Raw genomic sequence first — 24,106 nt, 5'->3', positions numbered from 1 at the left:
TAAGTTTTTTCCAATAAAATAACGGATTTTCTCGAAATATGTACAAGCGACAAAAGTATTAATAACGAATAAAGTTGATTTTGACGAAACATAAATGGTTGTTAATTGAGTTTCCTCAAAATTTAATATTGCCAACTATCAAACTAATGCTCTAATCAGTAATCCAAAATTAACAAGTAATAAAATAATAGCAACCATAAGATTTAATTGTATGTGGTAACGAAAGAAACACCGGAGCTCTTAAAATGGACTGTCCAAGTCCATTATAATTTGACGTCCAACATTATCCATTTTAGTTATGGACAAATAGTTGACCGTGTCCATTAGCGACCATATTTAATGGGCTATTTATGAGTGTCTATTGGTCAAAATATAACAAATTGTGTAAAATAAGGAAAAAAAATTAAAACACAAATGGCTAAACACAACATCCAAAGACAAATTTGACACGAAAGTTAAAGGTACCAAAATCCAAATGCACATTTGACCACAAAACTCTAGAAATTAAACTTCAAAATTCAAACATAATTTTAGCACAAATGTTTCAAACTCCTGTTCTTCATTGTCTTTGTCGATAAACTCACATAGATCAATAATTTCTTCAAATCCTCGAAGCCAATTTCTTGCACATATTAAAGTATGAACATTAGAAGGAAGAAGTGAACTTTGATACTTCCTTAAAACCCATGTTGATATGCTAAACGATGATTTCGCAACCACATTCGTAATAGGGGTGCTAAGAATGTCACAAGCCATAGAAGACAACTCCTTAAAACGGTTTGAACTGGCTCTCCAATATGCCAAAGCATCAATGCTCTTAAATGTCATCATGTCCAAAACTGACTAATCCAAATACTTTTCTAGTCCTAAATACTCCACTAGCACCAGCCGTTTGGGAGAAGAAAGTGTGAAATCCCTGAAAGTGTAAGACCATCTCCGCTCCACATATGGACTTGTGACTGAACTGTCCATAATAAATTGGACATAGATGGACTATGGACTGCCTATTTTAACAGTTCTAAGAAACACACTCAACACTCCAAAATCATCTAAAGATTACATCAGCTATAAGCTTTTTAAATGTATAATATTGGTTTTACTACCAAATAATTAGGTTTAAAGTAAATATATTACACATAATTGAATTCTGAATTCTAAAGCTTTAGTAGCTATTTTACTGAGTATTTAAATTACAAGATATTATAGTGCCTTATAAGTATACCAAAAAGTAAGCTTTTCCCAAAGTATGTCCAATAACAAAATATATACTTATGGCGATTAATGAGTTTCTACAAAATAAGAGTGACAAGTTATAAAGTTTTTGTAACACTTAATATGTGAATATTATAATATTTCTAAAGTTAAATGGATTTGTCGTTTCCAATCTTTGAATACAAAAATTTTCTAAATTAAAGTTATTTTAAGAAAATAACGGTTTTTCCTAAATATGTACAAGCGACAAAAGGTTGTCAAAAAGAAATATATATATGTACAAGCGACAAAAATATTAGTAACGAATAACTTTAACTTTGACAAAACATAAATGGTTGTTAATTGATTTCCCCAAAATTTATTATTGCCAACTATCAAACCATTACTAAAACTACAAAGATTTATCTTTTCAAAGTTTGAACAAAATATTAAGTAATAACTTTGATTTAAGGATAGCTTAAGAGAGTAAATAAAAGGAAGAGAGCCAAGCAACTCCAAAATAAAACAAAGAGTCTTCTCTCTCTCTCTCTCTATATCTCAGATAAAAACAACAGAAACAGCCAATGACCTTCTCGTGGTCTTCTGTGCCATAAACACCATTTATATACATTCAAACACAATCTGGCGCCACATATACATATACACGACTGTATGTATATGTCTCAGCCTCTATATAATCACATCTCTCTCCTTGTGTGAGTGGTGAGATGGGTATCCCCATAAGCTGCAACATCGAACCATCTGCAACATTTTGACTCGTTTCCTTTTGTGTTTTTCCAACATCTGTCTCTTCTTCACTCGCTCTCTTCTAATCAATCTCCCCAACGACCTCTCTCTTTATTTTTTGTTCTTCCATTCATATCTCTCCCTCTTTCTCTCTCTCTCTTTCTCTCTCTCTCCCCGGGAAAAATGGATAACTTCTTCTCCTCTTCTAACGCAAACTCTGTCCAAGACTTCTCTCTGGATGTTAACAACAATCTCTCTCACTTCACAACGATCCCGACCTATGCTCATCAGCCTCATCACTTGTTGCCGCCGTATCCATACCCGGTGGAGCAGATGGCTGCGTTGATGAATCCTCATCAGACACTTTACTCATCCGATGGTTTTCCTCAGATCCCGGTTGGCCAAACCGGAAGTGGGTTCTGTTCTCTGGTTAGTAATACTAACCCTTGCTTGGGATTTCTTGATCCGACCAAGATGGCCAGGATCAACAGGAAGAACGCCATGATCAGATCAAGAAACAACCCTAGCCCTAATTCTAGTCCAAACGACTTGGTTGATTCAAAGAGACAGCTGATGATGCTTGACATGAAAACTTCTGCGCAGATCCCTGAGAAAAAAGATCTCTACCCTCACTCCACTTTCGATGACAAGGTTTTTTTTTTTTTGTGCTGGTCCAATTTTATAATATTTAACTCTATGATACATATTAATTTTTTTTTTTTTCAATTGGTTGGTTGTTGTAGAAACTTAGGGTTTTGTGTGTGAAGCTTTTGAAGAAGAGCGATGTTGGGGCGCTTGGGAGGATAGTTCTCCCAAAGGTATGTAAATTCTTACAATTCAGTTTAGTTTACTTTACAATTTCTTTTGTTTCGTTTTCATTATTTTTCTTATTTGCAAATGAGAAAATTTTATGAAGAAAATTGTGGAAATCACACGAAAAAACATGATGCATATGAACATGAGAACGTGGAATAAAATGAAGTTCTTTTAATCAAATTAGTTTGGTTTTATTACAAATTTATATATATATATATTTTTTAAACATTATCATGTAGTGTGTATACGAATTTAATTCTTAATTTAAAGTTAATAGTTAAGTTTGAACTGTTTGTTATGTATCACACCCAGTTTTTGTTATGTATTTAGCTAAGATGAAAATTGTGAAAATGAGTTTATTTTACATTATGGGGTTGAAGAAAATGAAAAGACGTCTAGTATATGGCCTTTTCTGTATTAAATATCTCTTAAATGATTTACCTCGAGACACAATTATGGGAAAGTGAATTTTTTGTTCACAAAAAAAAGATCATCATGGAAAAAGTCTACATATATCTTGGGTGTTTAATTAAGACATTAATTAAAAGTTGGTTTAATGATAATTGTTGTTATTTTCCTAAGTAAGAAATTAATACGTGAATATTTGGCTTTGGAATGCAGAGGGAAGCAGAAGGAAAGCTTCCGAAGTTAACTAATAAAGAAGGAATCATTGTAGAGATGAGAGATGTTTTCTCTTTGCAGTCTTGGTCTTTCAAATACAAGTTAGTCTCACGTCTCACTTCTTTCTTAATCATACGCTAAATTTTAATGGTTTTTTCTTTTGTTTGGTTAAGGGTTTATTTTAAATTACGAGTTATTTTTTTGGTATTAATGTCACAGGTTCTGGTCCAATAACAAGAGCAGAATGTATGTCCTCGAAAACACAGGTAAATATTGAGGAACTCCAAATATTATTTCATCAAAAGTATTTTACTTATATGATTTTCATTTTTTAATATTTTTGTGTATGTGTCTGTGTGTGTGATAACTGAAGGAGAATTTGTGAAGCAAAATGGATTAGAGACTGGAGATACTTTAACAATATACGAGGACGAAAGCAAGAATCTCGTGAGCTCTCTTATTAATTTCCCCTTTCCCCTTTTTTTAATTATAAAAAGACAAAAAGGGTTAATTAAAAATGACTAATTAGTAGACGTTCAAATTAAATTGGGAATTTTATAAGTAGTCATTGAAATCAGTTTGTTGAGCATACAGACAAAACTTTATTGCCTGTTTTTGGCCTTTTCCTGTCAATGATTACATGAAGTTATATAGAGTTAATAATTTTCCTTTTTTTGGGTTGATTTGGTTTGCTTATGACTTATGACTTGTGTGCGTATTATTCGCTTGTTCTTATTACAGTACTTTGCCGTTACAATGTCGGGCAAACAAAATGGAGGAAGTGGAGATGAGTCGATGGAAGTGAACGAGATAATCAACAACTATGACATGAACCACTATGAAGAGCTAATGAATGATTACATGCAAGGAGACGAAGAAGAAGCTGCTATTGCAATGCTCATTGGAAATCTAAACGATCACTATGATCCCAACCCTAACGATCTCATGGACCTCACCATTGACACTGATCATCAGCACCATCAAGTTCAAACTGCGTCCTCGTCGTCATCTGTGGATCATGCGGACGTGGGTTCATCCGATGATCAGGCGAGCTTTAGCGAGTATGCTGGGTGGTGATGTGGTTGAAGTTCATATAGCTAACCCCCTTATGCAAATGGACCTTGGGATATACTAAAGAAGGGAGATTAAAAGAAAATATTTCATATCTATAGTTGGCTTTTTATATAGTTTTTATTTCTTGGTTATAAATGTATCAAAGTTTGTTTAATTAAGAAAAATGATCGTTTGTGTTCAGTATATCAGTTTTAGTTACAAAACATTTCATTCTCAGTTTTATATATAACCTGGAAGAGATTTAGACATCTTGTTTGCGAACAACCTTTATTTATTTAGTGATTAGAGATTTGTTTCATATGAATTTTCAAGATTTATACTAAACAACTGAAGTAAATGTGAAAATTTATTCGTTTAGGAAGGACATGAATGCTTGATTCTCAGTGAACATGCGATTTGACTACGGATAAATAAACATAAACCAACTTCGTAGTGGTTCGTCTTTTATTAGTTGGGCTTTACTAATATAGAATCATGATAAAGCCCAACAAACAAATTTCTATGAGAATGGTTTTAATCTATATGATCCATATAAATAACATACATATTTTGTTGTAGTATTTCTGAGATGTTGGGTTTGGATTCGTTTTCGTTTCCCATCCACATCTTGAAAGAGGCTAAAGATTTTTATAAATAACATGTCCCACATTGCTTGGAATAAAGATCTTTGAACAATATATATAAGATGTGCCAATCATTCTCTTTTGATTTAGGCCTCGACAGAAAGCCCAAAATCCAAAACCCAAATTGGATCCAATCCGAATAAACCGATTGAAATTGGATTCGTTTAATACATAAACTCGATTGGATTCTATACTAATTAATTTCGGTTTTTGGTTTCTACCCGACCCGAAACCAAAAATTAACCAGAAATATAAAAACATAAAAATCTAATATTTTTCATCTTTAGATCTTAAAAGAAATATTAGAGCCGCTGACCCTTAAGAAACTAACAGCAACCACCACTGCTATGCCTCAAGGAACCAACTCCGAAGATTAAACTCCAAGATGATATGGATCTCATATTTCTTGGTTCGTTTTTGTGTGTTTGCTTTGCTTTCTTCTTTGTTTCTTATGTTTTTAATGACATTTTGACTCACAATTTGGTTTATGTGTTGATGGTGCAGCTATTTCAAAGGAAATCATGTCAAATTGCAGAAAATCAGAAATAAAAGGCATAGAGATGGGTGGAAGAAGAAGGAAGAAAACACAATTTGAGTTGCCGAATCCGATTAACCCGACCCAAAACCGACCAAAAACCGAATGTTAGGCTACTTTACTGTATTCTTTTGAGATTAGTTAGACTACATTAATAGATCTAAACTCATATACAAAAAATAATCCATGAGTGGAAAGTTTGTCACATAACTTATATATTATTCAACAAACTTTCCAATTTTCTATGCGGGACATTTTAATACACGCCTTTATGCTCAGTATCACACGCGATGAACATAGTGACATTCAAGTGTTCAAAATAGGATGATACACGCATAGTCCCTCCACAGAAGTCGGAAATTCTAATAGCTTTTTCCATCCTTTATTTTATATTTTCCAGAATTGGCAAATCAAAATAAGTTATTACTGGTCGGCCTAATTTCTCAAACTTGATTCCCTAACCCAGACATTGTAAGTTCCATCGGTCTAACCCTTAGCCTAAATACTAATCCAAGCCCAAAACAATTACCACACTATACTCTCAATTTGAAAAGTAGACATGATCTCTTCTAACCATAGGCCAGACTCTAATTATATATATAGCCCAAAAGAGCTGATACTCCAAACCCAACTAACCTGGGACACTAAACTAAAAGGGAAGTATATGTTTGACTTTAGCTGTGCAGCAGACTTGAAATAAAATCAACACGTGTTTGGGGTAAAGTAAGTGAATTCATGCAAACCGAAATTAGTGAATCCATGCAAATATTAATCTATAAGAATAAACAATTTATTAGAGTTACTGTTTGACCCGACAATCAAATCTCAAGTTTGATCGATATTACTATATGAACCTCAAAGCAACTATAAGCGAATAGAAAACCAGATTGATTAAATACCAAGTTACGATCTGACTATTCTCTCATTTTGGATTTACGCTATAGGTTCTGGATATAACACGATCGCACTAAAATGTAAAAATTCCATATATACTCTCTCTCTATATATATATATATTTTCGATCTATAGTTTAAATATGGGAAATAGATTTAATAATCTTTGAAGTTCTCCGTTATAGGCTCCTGGCTTTGCTCCGAAGGATGATTGCAGCAGAATTTCACGTGACTACGTGACCTTGTTTCACTATTTACTAACAGATAGGATTCTTCTCTTTAGTTGACTAAAAGTTTATATATTCGGTCATAATAATAGTTGACATCTAGATCTAGCTAGGCACTCAACAAACTATTAAACATATTTTTTTTTTACATTAATCGCGTTTGGATATGAACACAACCAAACAATTTTAGATTAAGATAATAGTAAAAATTTCAACACCCAAAAAAATTACACTTTTGGATATAAATACTATGAAAATATAATTCTCAAATGTTACTATATAAATATGTATATGGCCCCGTCAGTATTATACAAATTTACACAAGCAATAGTATAACTTATTGACTAACCAACCTTCCGAGTTCCGATCGAGTGAGTGAATTTATTGACGATGAATTTTAAAATCATAGTTTGATTAAATTATAATGGATTCCAACTCCCAAGTACCCAAATTCCTAAATATAATAATGTAGGAAGCGTGGCATTTCGATTTGGACATTAAATGTGTAATGTGATATACATGTCACGTGTGGATACTATGAAACAACAATCTATGAACGTTCGGCTGTTTACAAGTGGTTTGTGATCGAATGATCGTTCAAGTTGGTATTAGAAGCTTATGTACAATCGAGTAAAATGTTAGAGAGAGATTTAAGTGATTTTTAGATTTTGGATTTCGCGAAATAAATAAAAATCCCCGAGTTTTGTTTTGTTTTATTTTAGATTTAAACAATGTTTTTTTAGTTTTGGTTTGTTTGAATCATTAATATAAAGTGTTGACAAAAAAAAAAAAAAAAAAAGTGCCCAAAAGCTTATTGAAGTGAGATTTTGGATTTTGATAAGAAATAAATAAAAATAAATTCAACAAACTAAAACAACATATCTAGAGCCAAAAGTTGTATAAAGAAACGTAGCAATCCTCATTAGTATTAAACCAAACATTTCACAACACAAATGTACACAAAAACAATTGGTCATATTTACTTTTAAAATACGAAATTGATTAGCCATGGAACTTAACTCTTCGTTGATGGTGTGAAGATCCGACAATCAGGTCGGACATTGATAAACCCACCTATACACTATGATACTACCTATATCACTTATACAGTTAAGAAATTTTATATACACAAAAACTTTATAAGGGCAAAGACTATATAGCACGAAAGTAGCCATATTTTTTGGAGGAAAATGTGGTAAGTTCACGATGCATACTTTTTAGGGGCGTATTTTTTTTTTATATTAAATTCAGTAAAAATCATAAAAGCAAAGAGAATCATTCCAACGACAAGAATGATTAGTCTACACAATGTAAACGTAATGATAACACATCTTCGCCTTCGCGTTATCGGATTTAAACATTTAAACAATTATGGCTCGTCATAATTGTGTTTATAATCTATAGCTAAACGTTAGACCAAAGCATCCAAAGATAGGTTTTATTTTAAAATAAATAAATAATAATAATGTTAATGTGGGTCTATCATATTTCCCATACTTTTGCAGGTAACATGAAAATGTAACATGACATGTCTCTATCCGGACAAACATATATCTCCCGCAACGGTAATAATTTAAGTTACTCGTTCGTGAAAGTTATTATTGAAATGGTGCGTTGCATTTCTAACTTTTTGTGAATCGATTTAGACATTTTACATTAATTTAACACAGGAAAAAAACACAAAAAACAATTTAGACAAACGACAGAAAAAATGGAAAAAATATCTAAGCGTAATCACTTTTAACTATTTGAGAAAAGTGATCTCAATAGTAATGGATTCAAATTTGAATATGGTTGCTAGTTATGAGATGAGTGAATTTGTTCTATTGTATTATGGAGTTGTCTAAGTATACGTATTATCATGTTTATCAGCAACTGATCCTAGTCGTATGCTTATGACTTTTAGAGTTACGTGTGATCGATCAAACTTTAATATATTATAGAAATTTTGATTAATCAATTGAGGAACATGTGCAATGTAACGCAGCAATTACGCTCAAAGTCTCCAAAAGATGTCATCAGTGATACATATTGAGAGAAAATAGTTAAAAACCACATCAGCTTTTGTCACAAAATGTGGTTTACATGCATTCAGACAATGTAACTAATGGCAAACTCAGTTCGAGGCTACTTATTACATATAGAAATACAGTGAACTAAAGACTTTATGTTTTTTAGTATCAATACAATTTTCCTCCTCAGGTAAAGTCGTACGGTATGTCGGTGTCGGTCATGGCTAGGTTGCCTAAACATAAACTTAAAATTATCAGAAAATTTCACTCTTCCAATACATGTAACAACGTCCGTCGGATAATATTACCGTATGAGTTGGTACTTTCTGCGATTATTGTTCTGCAATTAGAAAATGTTATCAAAACTTTTAATTTTCCTAAAGTTTCACATATATAAATTTTCAAAAACTTTTGCATGTTTGCTTTAATATCATCATGCAAAAAGAAAAGTGTTTTCTTTGATATCATGTCAAAAAAAAAAGGACACTAAACAATTTATTGTAATTGAAATTCATATTCAACAACATTACAATTATTCACGCTATAAAACAATTTCTCTATAAATTTTATATCCTTCCAACATATTACTTTTGTTGAAGTTAAATTATCTAAACAGTGTCCAGTTTAGATGGATAGTGATAATAGTAATTAGTAAAAGTTAATTTTGTGTGGCTATATTATCTTGTTTTCTTTTTTCTGAAAACGATCCTTTTTTTTTTTGGGGAAAATTTATAAAGAGCAATACACATTGGTTATTAAACAAAAATAAAAATACTGCAACTTGACGTAGGCGATCTAAATCTTACACCTATGCATTAGTCTTTTTTTTCTAGATAATTTAGACGAATCAATTTCTAAATCAAATAATTAATCAACGTCAATTTTTACAAGATGAATTAAGAACTTAAGATCTTTTTAACATTGCGTATTTTATAAGCTTTTTTGTAAACATAATTAGTAAGTGACTATAAAAATCTTTGTATAGCCAAACTTTTCATCTTGAGTATAATAGAATTAAAGAGTGACAAAAAAAAAAACGAATAGTTACCAGAAATATAAGAGGAGTAACTAACGTGGTACTAGTAACTTAGTAACTAGAATTATTATTTACAAAGAAAATAAAAGGGGGAGTTTATTTCATAACACTCGAAGCGTGAACCCTCTCTCCTATAAATAGAACCGTTTCATAATCACAACTCATATCACTAACCAAAAACAACAAAAAATGGGGTTCCTAGGTAAGAGTGTATTAGTGAGTCTCGTAGCACTTTGGTGCTTCACTTCCTCTGCCTTCACTGAAGAAGTGAACCATGTCAGTCAAACCCCTACTCTAGCTCCTGCTCCAGCTCCTTACCACCACGGTCACCACCACCCACACCCTCCCCATCACCACCACCCCCACCCTCACCCTCACCCACCGGCCAAATCTCCAGTTAAGCCCCCGGTTAAGGCACCAGTGTCTCCACCTACCAAAGCTCCAGTTAAGCCCCCAGTTTACCCTCCCACCAAAGCTCCTGTCAAGCCCCCAACCAAAGCCCCAGTTTACCCTCCTACCAAAGCTCCAGTTAAGCCTCCAACCAAAGCCCCAGTTAAGCCACCAGTTTCCCCACCGACCAAACCTCCGGTCAAGCCCCCGGTTTACCCTCCCACCAAAGCTCCAGTTAAACCCCCGACTAAACCCCCGGTCAAGCCACCAGTTTCCCCACCAGCCAAACCTCCGGTCAAGCCCCCGGTTTACCCTCCTACCAAAGCTCCAGTCAAGCCCCCAACTAAGCCCCCGGTTAAACCACCAGTTTCTCCTCCGGCTAAGCCACCAGTTATGCCGCCGGTTTACCCACCTAAGTTCAACCGTAGCCTAGTCGCCGTTCGTGGTACAGTCTTCTGCAAAAGCTGCAAATACGCTGCCTACGACTCACTCACAGGCGCTAAACCTGCCGAAGGTTTGAACTAATTTTCTTGAACTAATTTTCTTTATGTTATTAGTAGTATATCATTAACTTCTGTTATTTATTTTATACATTCATAAATACATCAGCAATAATCTTGTGAAATAACCTAATTTGCCCGCTCTGCATACGCATTTATTCAATACTGTATATGTCTATAAATAATAATACGTATCACATACCAACGCACACTTCGATAATAATAATTCAAAATTTCAAAAACGTTACAAGTGGTAGGGACCTTTTGGTACGTAACTAGTCAATGTTTTGAAAAGCGGTAAAAAAAAAATAAAAAAATAAAGAGAGTGACTTTATATATGTACACTTCTGCACTCATCAGTCACTGTTTTTTACAGTCTGGCTTATAAATTTCACTACTTCCGAAAAGAAGTAATTTAAAGCATACAATAATAACTATTCTCAATAATTTATTTAATTACATTGGTTCGTGCAGGTGCAACTGTGAGACTAGTGTGCAAGAGCAAGAAGAACATAATCTCGGAGGCAACGACAGACAAGAACGGATACTTCTTTTTGTTGGCTCCGAAGACGGTGACCAACTACGGTTTCAGAGGATGCCGTGTGTATCTGGTGAAATCAAAGGACTACAAGTGCAACAAAGTGTCCAAGCTCTTCGGTGGAGATGTCGGCGCAGTACTCAAGCCTGAGAGAAGCCCTGGAAAATCCACGGTGGTGATCAACAAGCTGCCTTACGGTATCTTTAACGTCGGTCCATTTGCATTCAACCCGGCTTGCCCCAAATGAAGATGAATCCGTCCCTCTGGTTACTTTCTTGATTACGTCGAGTTTATCATATGATTATCTCGTGTTCAAAAAAGAGTGTAAGAGCAAGAGAGAGAGAGAGAGTTTATGTGCGTTGGAATTTTAATGTTAGCTAGTTTTTTCTTCTTCTTTTAAGTTAAAAAAAATGCTTGGGTTTAAATTATGATGTATGAATCTCTCTTTTTAAGCGACGTTGTTTAAGTTTCATTTGAATAAAATAGTATTACTAGCTTTTTCGAGATGATTTATTTTGGATTTTTCAAAATGAGAATATAATGAAATGACTCCGTTAGTATAAACATAACACACATTGAATGAACAAATTAAGTGAAAGTGTCAAGGCGCGAGTTTAATTATAATTATAATTTGCAGATTGCAATGCATAATCAATGCATAAATTTTCTTTTCCCAACTTGTTATTCTTTTTTATTTATATATAGGAATGTTATTTTACGGTATAGACAAAAGAGAAAAATGATTACTAGGAACGGTGAAAGGTTCGATGGGAAGGGGAAGGGGAAGGGTGGGGGAATCATCGAATAGGGTTTCTAGTCGGTTCTTGGATTCGGAGAAAAATCAGCTGCGTAATTGTCGGCCACGGGGATGACATCATTTCCCCATCACATCTCCAAAGTTTTTGTTTTTTCGTTCAAAAAGGACAAGAAATAATTCAAGGTTTCACTATTTAAAACGACTAGTTTTGAAAATTAAGAAAAAAGTGGATTAACAAGAAATGTTTATGGGTTGTGGTGAAACGATTAAGCTATTATACTCTTTTTTTTTTTTTTTTTTTTACCTTTTGCTTTTCTTGTTTCATTTATGTGGTGTCATGCATTAGACCATCCTCAATGGTGTCACGCAAAAGAACAAGTTCAATCATGATAGTAAGCAGGCTAAGATATTCCCATTGAAGATGCCCTTAGTGTTCCACTTTTTTTAGTTCATAACTTGACCTTCTCTCATGCATTAAGTGTTCGACATTTCAGTTCAACAGTGTTGCTTGAAATTAATTCATTGTCTTATAAACTCATTCTGTTTACTATCATGATTGAACTTGTTCTTTTTTCTTGTTACGAGAATTCAGATGTAGTTTAGTAAATTAAAGGACCCAGAAAAAAAAGAGAGAAGAAGAAACTTGTAAACGCATTAAGGTAGTGCGATTTTGCAAGAAGTTTAGTTGTTGATATCAATTGGATGATCAAGAAAATGCAGTGTTAATCTCTTTAACTTCACTCCTTTTTCTTTTATTCTTTGGACGGACGAGAGATCGATAACAAAGAGAGTTGTAAGGTTTGATCATTTCTACTCTCAAGATCGATAAACTACACAAGACATGGCCCAAATAAATATACACTAACAGGGCCTGAACTCACACACCCAACCCGTTTGGTAAACAAGTAACAAATACAAGAGCCCAACTCATAAAAGCCCAACGTATCTCCGCAAATAACGAGCATGAAGAAATAGTTCTAGACTAGTAGCTTACTTAGTCAAACGACTAAAAAACCCTTCAAGCTCAATGATTAGATTACTTCCAAGAAAAGCATATCTTGATAGATTGAATATATAATAACACGACACGTAGATAAATCAACTTACCATAACATCAATTCTTAGCATATTTATTGGTATATTTGACCCAAAAAAAGAGGTCACATAAATAATTAATTGTCCTCCTAGTCATCTAAACCATCATTGGTTGAGATGAGTTCCAACAACGAGTTCAATTCCCCCCCAAAGGAAATTAAATCTTCTTTGTAGAAATTATATATGCGTTGTAGTTAATTAAAGAGACTTTTTAGTCTCTACCTCTAATCATTTATTGCTAAAGACTTACAAAAACCAAATAAGTCTACACAACAACAACAATAGTGTAGAAAAAAAAAAAAAAACTCACACTTCCACCATCTTAGGACGACGGCGCGTGCAGACCATTCTCCAAGTCAACGCGTGAGCGAAGACTTAAAAAGAAATTAAGAAAGAGACTAAAGAGCCAATAGCGCCCACCGAAAACATTTTCTTACCGAACCAAAAAACACAAAACACAATTTTTATCTTTTCTCTCTTCTCTTCTCTCTCTCGTGCTGTGCTACAACAAAATGGAGAATTCGCCGAGATACAGAGAAGCCACGAATCTGATTCCATCGCCGAGATGCCACAACAACAACAACAACAACAACAGCTGTAGTATGAGCAGTAGCAGTGAGAGTAACAAACCACCCACAACCCCAACCCGACACGTTACTACAAGATCCGAATCAGGTAACCCGTACCCGACAACATTCGTTCAAGCAGACACTTCATCCTTCAAACAAGTCGTTCAGATGCTCACCGGATCCTCCGACAGACCCAAACACGCTTCTTCCCTTAAACCAAACCCGACCACCACCACCCATCCACCCGACCCAAGATCCACTCCTTCCTCTTTCTCAATCCCTCCGATCAAAGCCGTACCGAACAAGAAACAGTCTTCAGGGTTCCGCCTCTACGAGCGTCGCAATTCTATGAAGAATCTCAAAATCAATCCTTTGAACCCAGTTTTTAACCCGGTTAACTCTGCTTTCTCCCCTCGGAAACACGAGATCCTCTCTCCCAGCATCCTCGATTTCCCTTCTCTCGTTCTCAGCCCCGTCACGCCTCTTATACCCGACCCGTTCGATCGATCCGGGTCATCGAACCAGAGCCCCGACGAGCTCGCCGCCGAGGAGAAAGCCATGAAAGAGAAAGGCTTTTATCTTCATCCATCCCCAGCGACTACTCCGATGGATCCAGAGCCACGACTTCTTCCTCTTTTTCCGGTTACTTCACCTCGTGTCTCAGGTTCTTCATCAGCTTCAACTTCTTGAAAACCCTAATTTTTATTTTTATTTTTTTACTCAATTTTTTTTTCCTTTTGTGATCTTAATTACATATTATATAATTGGGAATTGAGGTGCATCCTGATGAGAATTATTATACGAGAAAAAAAGTTGTAATGTTGAGATGTTTGCTAAATTTTTAAAAATCATCCGCCTTCAATTGTATTATTATTATTGTTAAATCTCTCTTTCCTGTATGGTGATTTTAATATGATGCTCTCTACTTCACTTATTTCAATGAATTGAATGCTAAAAATCAGATTAGTATTTTTCACTCTTATTAAGTCAGTTTATGTAATTGTGCAATTTGACTTGAATGATATCTATATTCTATAGTAATTGGAGGGGTTAAAAAACACACACACAATTAGTTGTATCCTACATTGTTTTTTTGTATTCAAAGTAGACAAATTGATGAAGAGATTAGTCTTACTTTAGAGAGAAACCAAATTGGTCCAATCCAAACCTTCTTTTGATAAGTATCGATGAAAGGGGAAAAAAGGAGTGTAAGAAGAAAAGAGATTTTTATATTATTTCATTTTCATAAATAAAACCATATTTGTTTTGTATAGTCTTCTTTTCTCCTTTTTATATACAAATTAGAAAGAAAAAAGAGTAAATTGGATAGAAAGAAGGGAAAAGAGTGGGGCTTAGCTGTCTAAAGAGAAGAGTATTAATTTAGGGGTAAGGAATCTTTTGACTTGTATATATTTTTTCTTTCTTATCCTGTTTGAATCCAATTCATATTCATGATTTTGATTGAGATAGGGGTTTTGTGAGATTTTGACCCCTTTTTTACCTATATTTTTTGGCCTAATGAATGAATAGCAACATCAAAAATTGTGGTTTGGATATACATTTAAGAGTAGAACAATCCTTTTAGTTGTTGTGGTCATTTGTTTGGGGTCTAATAATAATAATAATATCTTGAGTCAAATGTGAAATGTTTTTAGTTGAAAGGTGAACTTTTACTAGTGGCATATGGCTAGATTGATTTGAGGTAATGGGCATATGCAAAATGACCCCATCTCGATCTTTTTGTTGTCTTTTTAATATCATGTAGTATATCTTTATTTGGTCAAAGTTTTGAAAGAAAAATATATTAGGTGTTTGAATTGGTTGTACAAAAGGGACGTGGTCTAAGGATACGATTAATGGCTTAATTATTTAGTATTTTGTCATTAAATGGGGTTTGATGACTAAATATATATATATGAAAAAGTTTAAAATTAAACTTGACTCAATCTTCTCATGGTGGACCGGATCCATTATTATCTATCTATCTCTCTATACAAAAAAGAAAGAAAATTCTCATGTGAAGAGAGTTGAAGTTATGTGCCCCACTCCCACTATTAGTGGTGCCACTGATAGCAATTGGGGTTGACTCATTTTTTCAATTTTCTTCTCTTACAAAAATAGTTATAACAATAAAGATCTTTTTTTTTTGTGTGAAAATAATTTGGTTAGATGTATTCTTCTGCTATTGGTAAATCTTACCCACTAGAATCTAATCCGGATTTTGTAGTGATGTTTGTACCTAAATTCCTTAAATTACAGAGTATAAGATATAGATGGATTCTTCTTTTACAACAAAGAATATATTCCACACCCCAAAAAAAAGAGTGAAAACACTAAAATAAAAAGTTTTTTTTTTGTAAAATCTAGTTCACTAGTATTATAAAGAAAAGAAAAGTTAAATAATAGAAAAAGTCAAAAAAAGAAAAAAGTAATGGGAGATGTGGTGTGAATAGCAATAATGTTTCAAAGTTAGGTTCTCATCTCACTTCAAAGTCTTCTTTGGCTTCTACTTTTTTTTCTTTTTTTTTTAATGAGTATTGGAAAAAGACCATACAGTGCTGAATGAAGTAGTAGTGCAGGTGGGTCTTGTGACCATGAAACTACCAAACATTTCCTCAGACAAACAAACAGACAAAACAATTTTAACTGTTAGCTAAGTGAGTCAGTCAGAGAGAGCACAGGCACAGCATGGGCCTAACCAAAGAATGAACATTATACGTTTTCTTAGGGCTCTTTTATTGCCCCCTCTCTCCCTTGAGAACTTGAATGAAGCTGTTTTTGAGTACGACCGCTTCACACTCTCATCTTAAATTGAGAACCACAAAACACTTTTCTCCTAAAAAATAAAGGTGCAGTTTGATTTGGTCTCGGACTTGGGCTTTTTCAGTTCAAACTCATTTTTACTTTGAGACCCAAAAGGCCGAAACGTTTCTTATAACCTTTACATTGTTCATTGTATTTTATCTGCACATAGTTTCCTTTGATCTTCTTGATCTTGGGAAATTGAAGCAAGAAAGCTCAAATGATTTCTCATTTTCCTTTTGTTGATAAATAAGAAATACTTTTAATGTCTTAATATTTGTCCGATCGGGTTAGATCCCATGATCAGTAACAGTCTCAACTTTAAGTAACCAAAGCTTGACGTGCCTCGTTCGTTTCGAGATAAAACAAAATACAATATAGAAAAGAACAAAAAAAACTAGGTCCAATTTGGCCCCTTGGTCGTTAAAACAAATGTATAAATTGTAAAAATACTAAAAACATCATGATGTATATAATAGAGGAAACGGAACTTAATTATATGAACGAAACGAAATTAAAGAACAACAACAAAAGGAAACGAAAAGAAGCGATATACCAATAGAATCAAAAGCTTATATGCATCATGATGACGATGATTTTAAAATAATTAAAGGAAACAAAAAAAAAAGAGAATATAAGATCATACGTATAACATAGGATACGTTAATAAAGAATGAAAACAAAAAAAATAAGAGAAAAAGGTGGTGGAAATTAAATATTTAACGATCAAGAATGAAGAAGATCGAACGTGTACGTACGTAAGATGAAACAAAGCTTCGTCCTCTCTCTCTATTCATTTTAGCGAGCGTACCTATAGCAATGCGTGATGGCACTGCATCCACGCCTGTAAGGATTGTTCCTTTTTCTCTTCTTGCAATCGTAGTAAGATCGGCCACGTCTATTGCATGGCACATTGTTCTTTTTGAGAGCATCGTAACCAATGTAACGACGTCCTCTTGCGAGCTGACGTCGGTTTGTCTCTGAATCCATCAGAGACTCGAGCTCATCGTCCTCTCCGATGCAGCCTTGCCCGTTGACGCATGCTTTTGTCAATGGATAGGTCGCATTCACGGATTTAGCTACCATAGCTAAGATCAAGAGCCCGAAGATCAATAACATTTTGACACCCATTTTTTTGTTGTTGTTGTTTTTTTTTTATAAAGAATTAATAGTGAGTTATAAATTATTACTCTTTTGTTTTAGTTTTGGTTTCTTCCACGCCCTTCCTTGTGACAAGGAGAGGGAGAAATAGAAGTATGTGAGATTGTGTAGAAGAACAAATGAGAGATTGGTTTTGTTGCGGAAATAAAACAAGGTTAAGACAGATTTGAGATTTTTGCTTGTTATTATTTTGTGGTTGTTAATTCTGTTACTTTGAAAATGAGGGTTTTAACCTTTTTTCTAGGACTTTTTTTCCATTTTTACCGTTTGGTAGTTATATCTAAATTTGATATAAGTTATTTATGGCTCTGCTTTTTATTCGGCTAACTTTTGTTTTTTTATATTAAATCTTATTTTGTGAAAATATATATAAGTAAATGCTCAACGTTGGCATGTAAAAATGTCTATTATCAGCATTGTAACCAATTTCAAGAGAAGTTTAAGAACGAATAGTGCTTTTTTGGATTTTTGGTTATAAGAGATCATAGGATCATTATATTTTAGATACTATTTTTCCGTAAATTCATAAACCCTGCGTTAGTTTTTCAGCATCTTTTAGAAAGATATAAATTTCGTCAACTCTTTTATCATAAATTCTTTTCCAAAAAATATATATTTATGGATCTCATTAGCACTTTTTTTTTTTAACATCAAAACACAATAATTTGTTAAGCCGGTTGAAATAGATTAGTCTCGTGAGCTATTTACATTAGAATCTGAGAGTTTATATAGGAAAATGGGGCAACCTCGTGCTCAAGCCGCTTTTGCAAGCCGGTAGGCACATATATACTTCCTTGGACCATTTGATTATAGAGAAAATTACAAGGAAAAAAATATACTATGCATTGACACAATACAATAATTCAGATTCCTTGGATCCCTACCACATTTTCAGTCTCATGATATACACAATTCCATTATGAATGCGATATTGCGATGTGGTAGTACTCCATAAAGTGCCAGGAAGAGCAAAGACGAGAGCTAGAAGCTAGTTAGTAAAATAGTGTAAGATGTCGTGTCGGTCAATTATGTTTCTTAAAAAATATATTTTCATAATGATAACAATGACAAGAAAAAATCAAGAGATGCAATGCCATAGACCATAGTAATGGGTCACTTAATCACGTACCGAACAACTACTACAACGTTAGTTGCCCGCATTTCATTGGTCAATATGTCTATTGTTGTCATTAAGAAGTTAATTGAAAAAAAAAACACACACAATTATTCTAATACTTAAGTAGAAAAAGTCAATACCAAAAACACTATTTATAGTCTCCTACATAATCATCGTCGCAATCTATTTACTAACCATAGTACGTAGACACGAAGATCAACACAGACAAACTCAGTTTATAATCATTTTCTAATTTTATAAAATGAAGAAGAAAATTTCAAATGTCTCTTTGATAGTTTCGAAGGTTTTACTTTCGTAGTTCACACAGATACATCATCCACGTAATTCATCTTTTTTTTTTTATATAGTAATAATATAACGTATGTGTAGTGTAGTGTAGCTATCATCAAAATATCGATATCAATCGTCAAAAGATCTTTAAAAATGATAAAAATGAAGAAAATTAAAAGTTGTGCTGGTAAGTTTCCAATTCAGTTACGTGCTTTGTTTGCCTTTGTTTTTAATACGAATGGGTCCATCACATATAAACCAAAAAGACTAGTCATCTTGTGAGGTGATGTCCTCGAGTGATCAAACATATATACTATATTGTAGGCTTTGTGGGATGTCGATTTCTTAATCTATCAAGTTTTAGTTTGAAATTATTATCAATAAGGTATAGATTTTGTGAGAATTTTAAAATTTTAATGTTTTTTTTTCATTTTCTTTCGTATCTAATATTGTGTAGAATTAACATATTTGATTGTATATCTAGTAATATATATACACTCACACGTTAAGAAAAACAAAACAATTTAGTTGTGGAAAATTTACCAGATAAATCATGGATTTCATGCACCATCTATTTATAATTAATTTGTGTGGGACAATGTATATTTGTTTGAACCAAAGTCTCACTCTCACTATTTATTTGTCCAACAATAATATTTGTCAATTTATGAACTAGAATAAGACAACTTATCAATTTTATTATAACAAATTTGAATATATCTCTATTGCTTTCTTATTATATAGTTTTTTTCTACGTCTTCGAACAAACAGTTTTTAAAGATTATAACTGTTGATAAGACCAACTTAATTATCTTCCTACAAATGTTGAAAGCTCACTATTATGTTATGATTAGTTGTGAGATCTTATAAATCTCAGAATTATATTAAATTAAATGACATAGGATTACTATATCCCAAAAGTCATGACAGAATAGTTATGGAGGAGGATAAAGGAAGGTTTGGCTTAAACGTCAAGGAATATTTAAAAGTGGCGTGGCTAACTTTTGCTTCCTCTAATCTCCTTTTTCAAATTCAGTAGGATTACTAGTACATATGCATTACATAGTCTAATACTGGAGCATTATATAATTTTTTTTTTTGACGTAGTAGCAAATTCTTAGATTCTTTAAATATGTTTTACCAATATTTTTTAATTTAATCATTTAGATGAATCTTTGAAAAAATTTAGGGAGAAAAATGAATTAAAGAATATTTATTTGGAGGAGAAACAAATGATGTAGTTGAGAGCACTTGGAAGAAGAAGTGGGAAATAATGGATTAGATATGTATCCACCTCTGTCTGAATCTTCATGATCATCATCATCATGATCATCATAATCAATTCATCAACATCATCATCAGCTACCTTTCTACTTTGTCCGTTTCACAATCTTTTTTGCCAAATCCTCTCTCTCTCTTCCATGTGACACACTTCGCTTGGCTTCTTCTTTCCTATCTCCGTACGTCAAAGTTTCTTCTGGTAAAGTCCTCCTCCTCTTTGTCTTTTCGTTTTCCATCTATAGATTTCACTCTCTTCTACGATTTTTTCTTTCTTCTCTTCCCTGCTCTCTACTCTGCTTCTTTTGATTGTGATATCTCTTACCTGTTGCTCTTCTCTCTGTAATTCTTAACTTTAGCTACTGTTTCTTGGAGATTTTATCAACTGGGTTTCTTTAGTTTCACCAAAGCTTCTGCCTTTAAGCTTACCCTGTTCAGGTTAGATGATAGTTTTCTTGTATGGACCAACTACCAAGCACTCATGAGTTTCTAGTCCTCAAGCTTCTTCCTTTTTCTACGGTTTATGATAAATTCTTGATCTTTCTTAGTTTTTCAATGTTTCTCAGTCCTGCCCTGTCTCCAAGTTTTAACACTATTGTCTGAATCACCAAAGAGGATGGAAGCTTCTACTGGAAAATTACCCAAGAGTAATGCCGATTCAGCTGATCAGAACCATAGCCCTAATTTTCGTGTAGAGGTAAGCTTGTTGCTTTTGCTTACAGAATCTCTTAACTCACTGTTTCTGTATATGAACACACAACTGAATGGTGTTTTTTGCTCAGGTAAACAACATTGAGAAGCAGCTATGGACATTAATCCATTCAAAGGGTATATTGCATCCTGATGCTTCAGAATTATACACGAAAGCAGGTTCGACCTACGAGCAAATCTTTAAAAGCAATCTCCAACACGAAGAGCTTCAAGAAGTAGAGTTCTGTCTCTGGAAACTCCACTATAAACACATCGATGAGTTTCGTAAAGGCCTTAAAACAGATGATCATGTCAAGCATATTAAAGCATTCAAGTTGTTTCTGTCAAGAGCGGCTGAGTTTTACCAGAATCTGATTTCCAAAGTCAGAGGGTATTACAATAGAGTCTCCGAGGAATCTGGAGAACAAAAAAGCAGATTCTTATGCCATCGTTTCTATATTTGTCTTGGAGATCTCCAAAGGTATAAAGAACAATATCTGAAAACACATGAGCATCCTAATTGGTCAACTGCAGCTACATACTATCTTGAAGCTGCAACATCTTGGCCTGATAGTGGAAATCCCCATAACCAGGTAACTAATTCTTCTTCCACCACTCTGTTTATATTTGCCATTTCTGAGTGATCCGCTTACATTTGTGTAGTTAGCTGTATTGGCGACATATGTTGGTGATGAGTTCTTGGCTCTGTATCACTGTGTACGAAGCTTAGCCGTGAAAGAACCTTTTCAGGGTGCTTTGAACAATCTTCTTTTGTTGTTTGAGAAGGTAACTGATTCACTGACTCTTTTCTATTTCTCTGCAATTGAGTTATCTTTGCCCTGCATTGCTCAAAATTATCGTTTTAACTACTGCAGAACAGGTCTTCTCCTTTGAAGTCTCTGTCTACTGATGCACAGTTTAACTTCTTAAACCCATCAGAGAGAAATGTTTCTGTGAACGATTTGTCAAAAGAGAAAGGAGAACTAGTAACTGGAATTGCTTTATGGCCCCTGGTTGTTCGAACAACTAGCTTTTTTTTCCTTAAATCCAGGTAAGTTTGGATCATGAGTAACATTGATTCTCATCTTTTAGCCCAAGTTCTTGATGAGCCTTTCTCCAAAATTGTTCTTCTCTTCAATTCTTTCTGGTTTGTTTCAGTTTTGATGAGTTTGGCCGTGCATTTGCTTCAACTATAAGAGAGCTGGATGCAGCGTTTGCAGCAGATGATAGAAATCTAGAAGCCATATTGGAGTCTTATCAATTTATGGACACAGCGGCGAGAAAGGGACCTTATAAAATTCTCCAACTTGTTGTGGTTTTCATCTTCATCTTCCACAATATCGCCGAGGTTAATGGTACAGACAGCATGATAGGGGAAGACAAACTAAATTTAGCATTAACTATGGTGTTCATCATCATGGGCCGAGTTGTTGGGAGATGTTTGAAGACGAGCCCCTTGGATTCTTGCCCTCTCTTACCTGCTCTACTTGTATTTCTAGACTACTTACCGTTTCTGCTTCACGAGGAAGAATGCAGGTTTGATGAGAAGAGCGAGAGTGCAATATCTTACTTCTTTGGCAAACTCGTTGATTTCTTGAACCGGTTAAAAGTAAAAGGCAAAAACTGCTCTGCTAAAGTGTTGGTCGCTCTCTGGGAAGATCATGAACTGAAGTATTTGGCTCCTCTGGCTCCCAGACATGTACTTTTGGATTTCTCAAGTCATGTGGATCTACAAGAGAGTTTTGATAGAGGGAAGGAGCTCCGTCTCCAACGGATTATTAATTCCGCAATTGAGATTACAAGTAGGCAGAAGAAGGCTTCTCAAAAGTGGCTATTCTTTGACAAGCAAAGGACTCAATTCTACACAACTTCTGGTGAATTGCAATGCAAAGAAGAGCTCTTTCATGGAAATAGAGAGGGTAGCAACAGAAAATGTGTTACCATAGGACCAGTTGAAATCATTCCTTTTGAAAAGGAAAGATCTATACCTGCAGAAGAGGAAGAAGTCATTCTTCTCAAGCCGCTCGTAAGGTGTCAATCTGCTCCAATCTATTCGTCTGGCATTGAAACAAAGCCACTCAGCTCCGATAGCACAACTTCAGGAAATCAAACAACTACATCCGATGAAAACCTAAGACGTACCTTATCACTTGTTGTGAACCATAGCTCACAGGATACTGGCTCTGAAAGCTTCAGCTTTACGCAAGGCCTTAAGAACACAGATCCACAACATTTGCATCTAGAAGAAGGTACCATCTCAGGAAGACCTCCATCGCTGAGCGCGTGGGTTGTTGACAAGAACAAAGAAAATGGACGACCCAGTTTAGGTAAACCAAACGGATTGGGCCCTATTGATGAAACAGGTCCTGTCTCAACCTTTGATAGTCTCTCCATCAGTAGCAGCACCGAGCATCCTGCGTCTTCCTATTCACCTCCTACTCCATCTGCTCCATTACTGCCTGAGGATGCTTCTTGGCTTCATAATGACGCTAGTACTAATAAAGCAGAGAGCTTCTATGACCAGAAAACATATATGGAACTACCCGGTGTTATGAAGCCATACACTAATCCACCATTTGTTGGGATTTCTTCTTCAGAATGGTTACGTCGGTACAGAGAAAGTCGGAATCTTGGACCAGCCTATTCCTATCAAGCACAAGGGACAAACAATTTGAGAAACTTCTTGGCTCATGGGTCTTCCAAGATCAGTCTCTTAGCTAAGTACGGGACACCAAACGAACAACCGACGATCTGTGCTGAAAACCCAATGATTTACACTCAGCTCTACATGGAAGAAAATGGATCTAGAGGAGAGAAGCTCTACAACGGTCAACAAGGAACAACAAATGCTTATGGCTTCAGTGATGATCCCGGACCGTTTCTTCGATTTCTGAGAGAGAAAGAGTGGCTGAATGAGAATAGTCAGAGGTTAAGAGGACCTTCTCCTGCACATATGAACAACTAAAGATGCACGAGTGAACAAGAAACTGTCTCAAGTTGGTGAGTTGTGACAACCTGTAGTCAATGTTTTGTCGCTCAATTTTTCAAGAGAATGGAAACCTATATTAAGAGAAGGATTTGTTGTACATTAAAAAAAAACAAAGAAAGGAAACTTCAAAAGTTTTAAAAATCCATCAAGTTAT

The 24,106-nt window shown here is 34.5% G+C and overlaps 6 protein-coding genes across 7 annotated transcripts; 4 read left to right on the top strand and 2 right to left on the bottom strand.

Moving 5' to 3' along the window:
* Positions 1-1,911: 1,911 nt before the first annotated feature.
* LOC17897593 (B3 domain-containing transcription factor LEC2) lies at positions 1,912-4,634 on the top strand. Its single transcript, XM_006304319.2, has 6 exons — positions 1,912-2,589; positions 2,682-2,756; positions 3,376-3,476; positions 3,595-3,641; positions 3,749-3,822; positions 4,117-4,634. Exons 1-6 carry the CDS (start codon positions 2,122-2,124, stop codon positions 4,450-4,452), a joined length of 1,101 nt encoding a protein of 366 aa, XP_006304381.1. The 5' UTR covers positions 1,912-2,121; the 3' UTR covers positions 4,453-4,634.
* Positions 4,635-9,940: 5,306 nt separating this feature from the next.
* On the top strand, positions 9,941-11,710 carry LOC17898652 (non-classical arabinogalactan protein 31). The gene is made up of 2 exons (XM_006305204.2): positions 9,941-10,679; positions 11,140-11,710. Exons 1-2 carry the CDS (start codon positions 9,965-9,967, stop codon positions 11,448-11,450), a joined length of 1,026 nt encoding a protein of 341 aa, XP_006305266.1. The 5' UTR covers positions 9,941-9,964; the 3' UTR covers positions 11,451-11,710.
* A 1,566-nt stretch (positions 11,711-13,276) lies between these two features.
* LOC17898581 (VQ motif-containing protein 4) lies at positions 13,277-14,600 on the top strand. The gene has a single exon (XM_006303950.2). The coding sequence runs from the start codon at positions 13,568-13,570 to the stop codon at positions 14,312-14,314; it is 747 nt and encodes a 248-aa protein (XP_006304012.1). The 5' UTR covers positions 13,277-13,567; the 3' UTR covers positions 14,315-14,600.
* A 2,116-nt stretch (positions 14,601-16,716) lies between these two features.
* On the bottom strand, positions 16,717-17,715 carry LOC17896971 (protein RALF-like 4). The gene has a single exon (XM_023776984.1). The coding sequence runs from the start codon at positions 17,555-17,557 to the stop codon at positions 17,225-17,227; it is 333 nt and encodes a 110-aa protein (XP_023632752.1). The 5' UTR covers positions 17,558-17,715; the 3' UTR covers positions 16,717-17,224.
* Positions 17,716-20,344: 2,629 nt separating this feature from the next.
* Positions 20,345-20,756, bottom strand: LOC111828653. The gene is given in 3 exon segments (XM_023777130.1): positions 20,345-20,449; positions 20,452-20,632; positions 20,751-20,756. Coding segments are annotated over 3 exon segments (279 nt in total). The 3' UTR covers positions 20,345-20,357.
* Positions 20,387-24,105, top strand: LOC17898485 (protein SMG7L). Of its 2 annotated transcripts, XM_023789085.1 has the most exons (7): positions 20,391-20,475; positions 20,633-20,711; positions 20,840-20,970; positions 21,056-21,556; positions 21,627-21,749; positions 21,839-22,014; positions 22,122-24,105. In XM_023789085.1, the coding sequence occupies exons 3-7, from the start codon at positions 20,890-20,892 to the stop codon at positions 23,926-23,928; spliced, it is 2,688 nt and encodes an 895-aa protein (XP_023644853.1). In that variant the 5' UTR covers positions 20,391-20,475; positions 20,633-20,711; positions 20,840-20,889; the 3' UTR covers positions 23,929-24,105. The 2 variants fall into 2 exon arrangements, with proteins under 2 accessions (XP_023644854.1, XP_023644853.1); XM_023789086.1 differs by lacking the exon at positions 20,633-20,711 and having other exon boundaries at positions 20,387-20,475.
* The last annotated feature ends 1 nt before the right edge of the window (position 24,106 follows it).

The sequence above is a fragment of the Capsella rubella genome, unplaced genomic scaffold (genome assembly GCF_000375325.1).
Source record: "Capsella rubella cultivar Monte Gargano unplaced genomic scaffold, Caprub1_0 scaffold_1, whole genome shotgun sequence".
Classification (NCBI taxonomy): domain Eukaryota; kingdom Viridiplantae; phylum Streptophyta; class Magnoliopsida; order Brassicales; family Brassicaceae; genus Capsella; species Capsella rubella.
The sequence above is the reverse complement of the archived record's forward strand: the minus strand, read 5'-3'. Positions and strand labels throughout refer to the sequence as shown.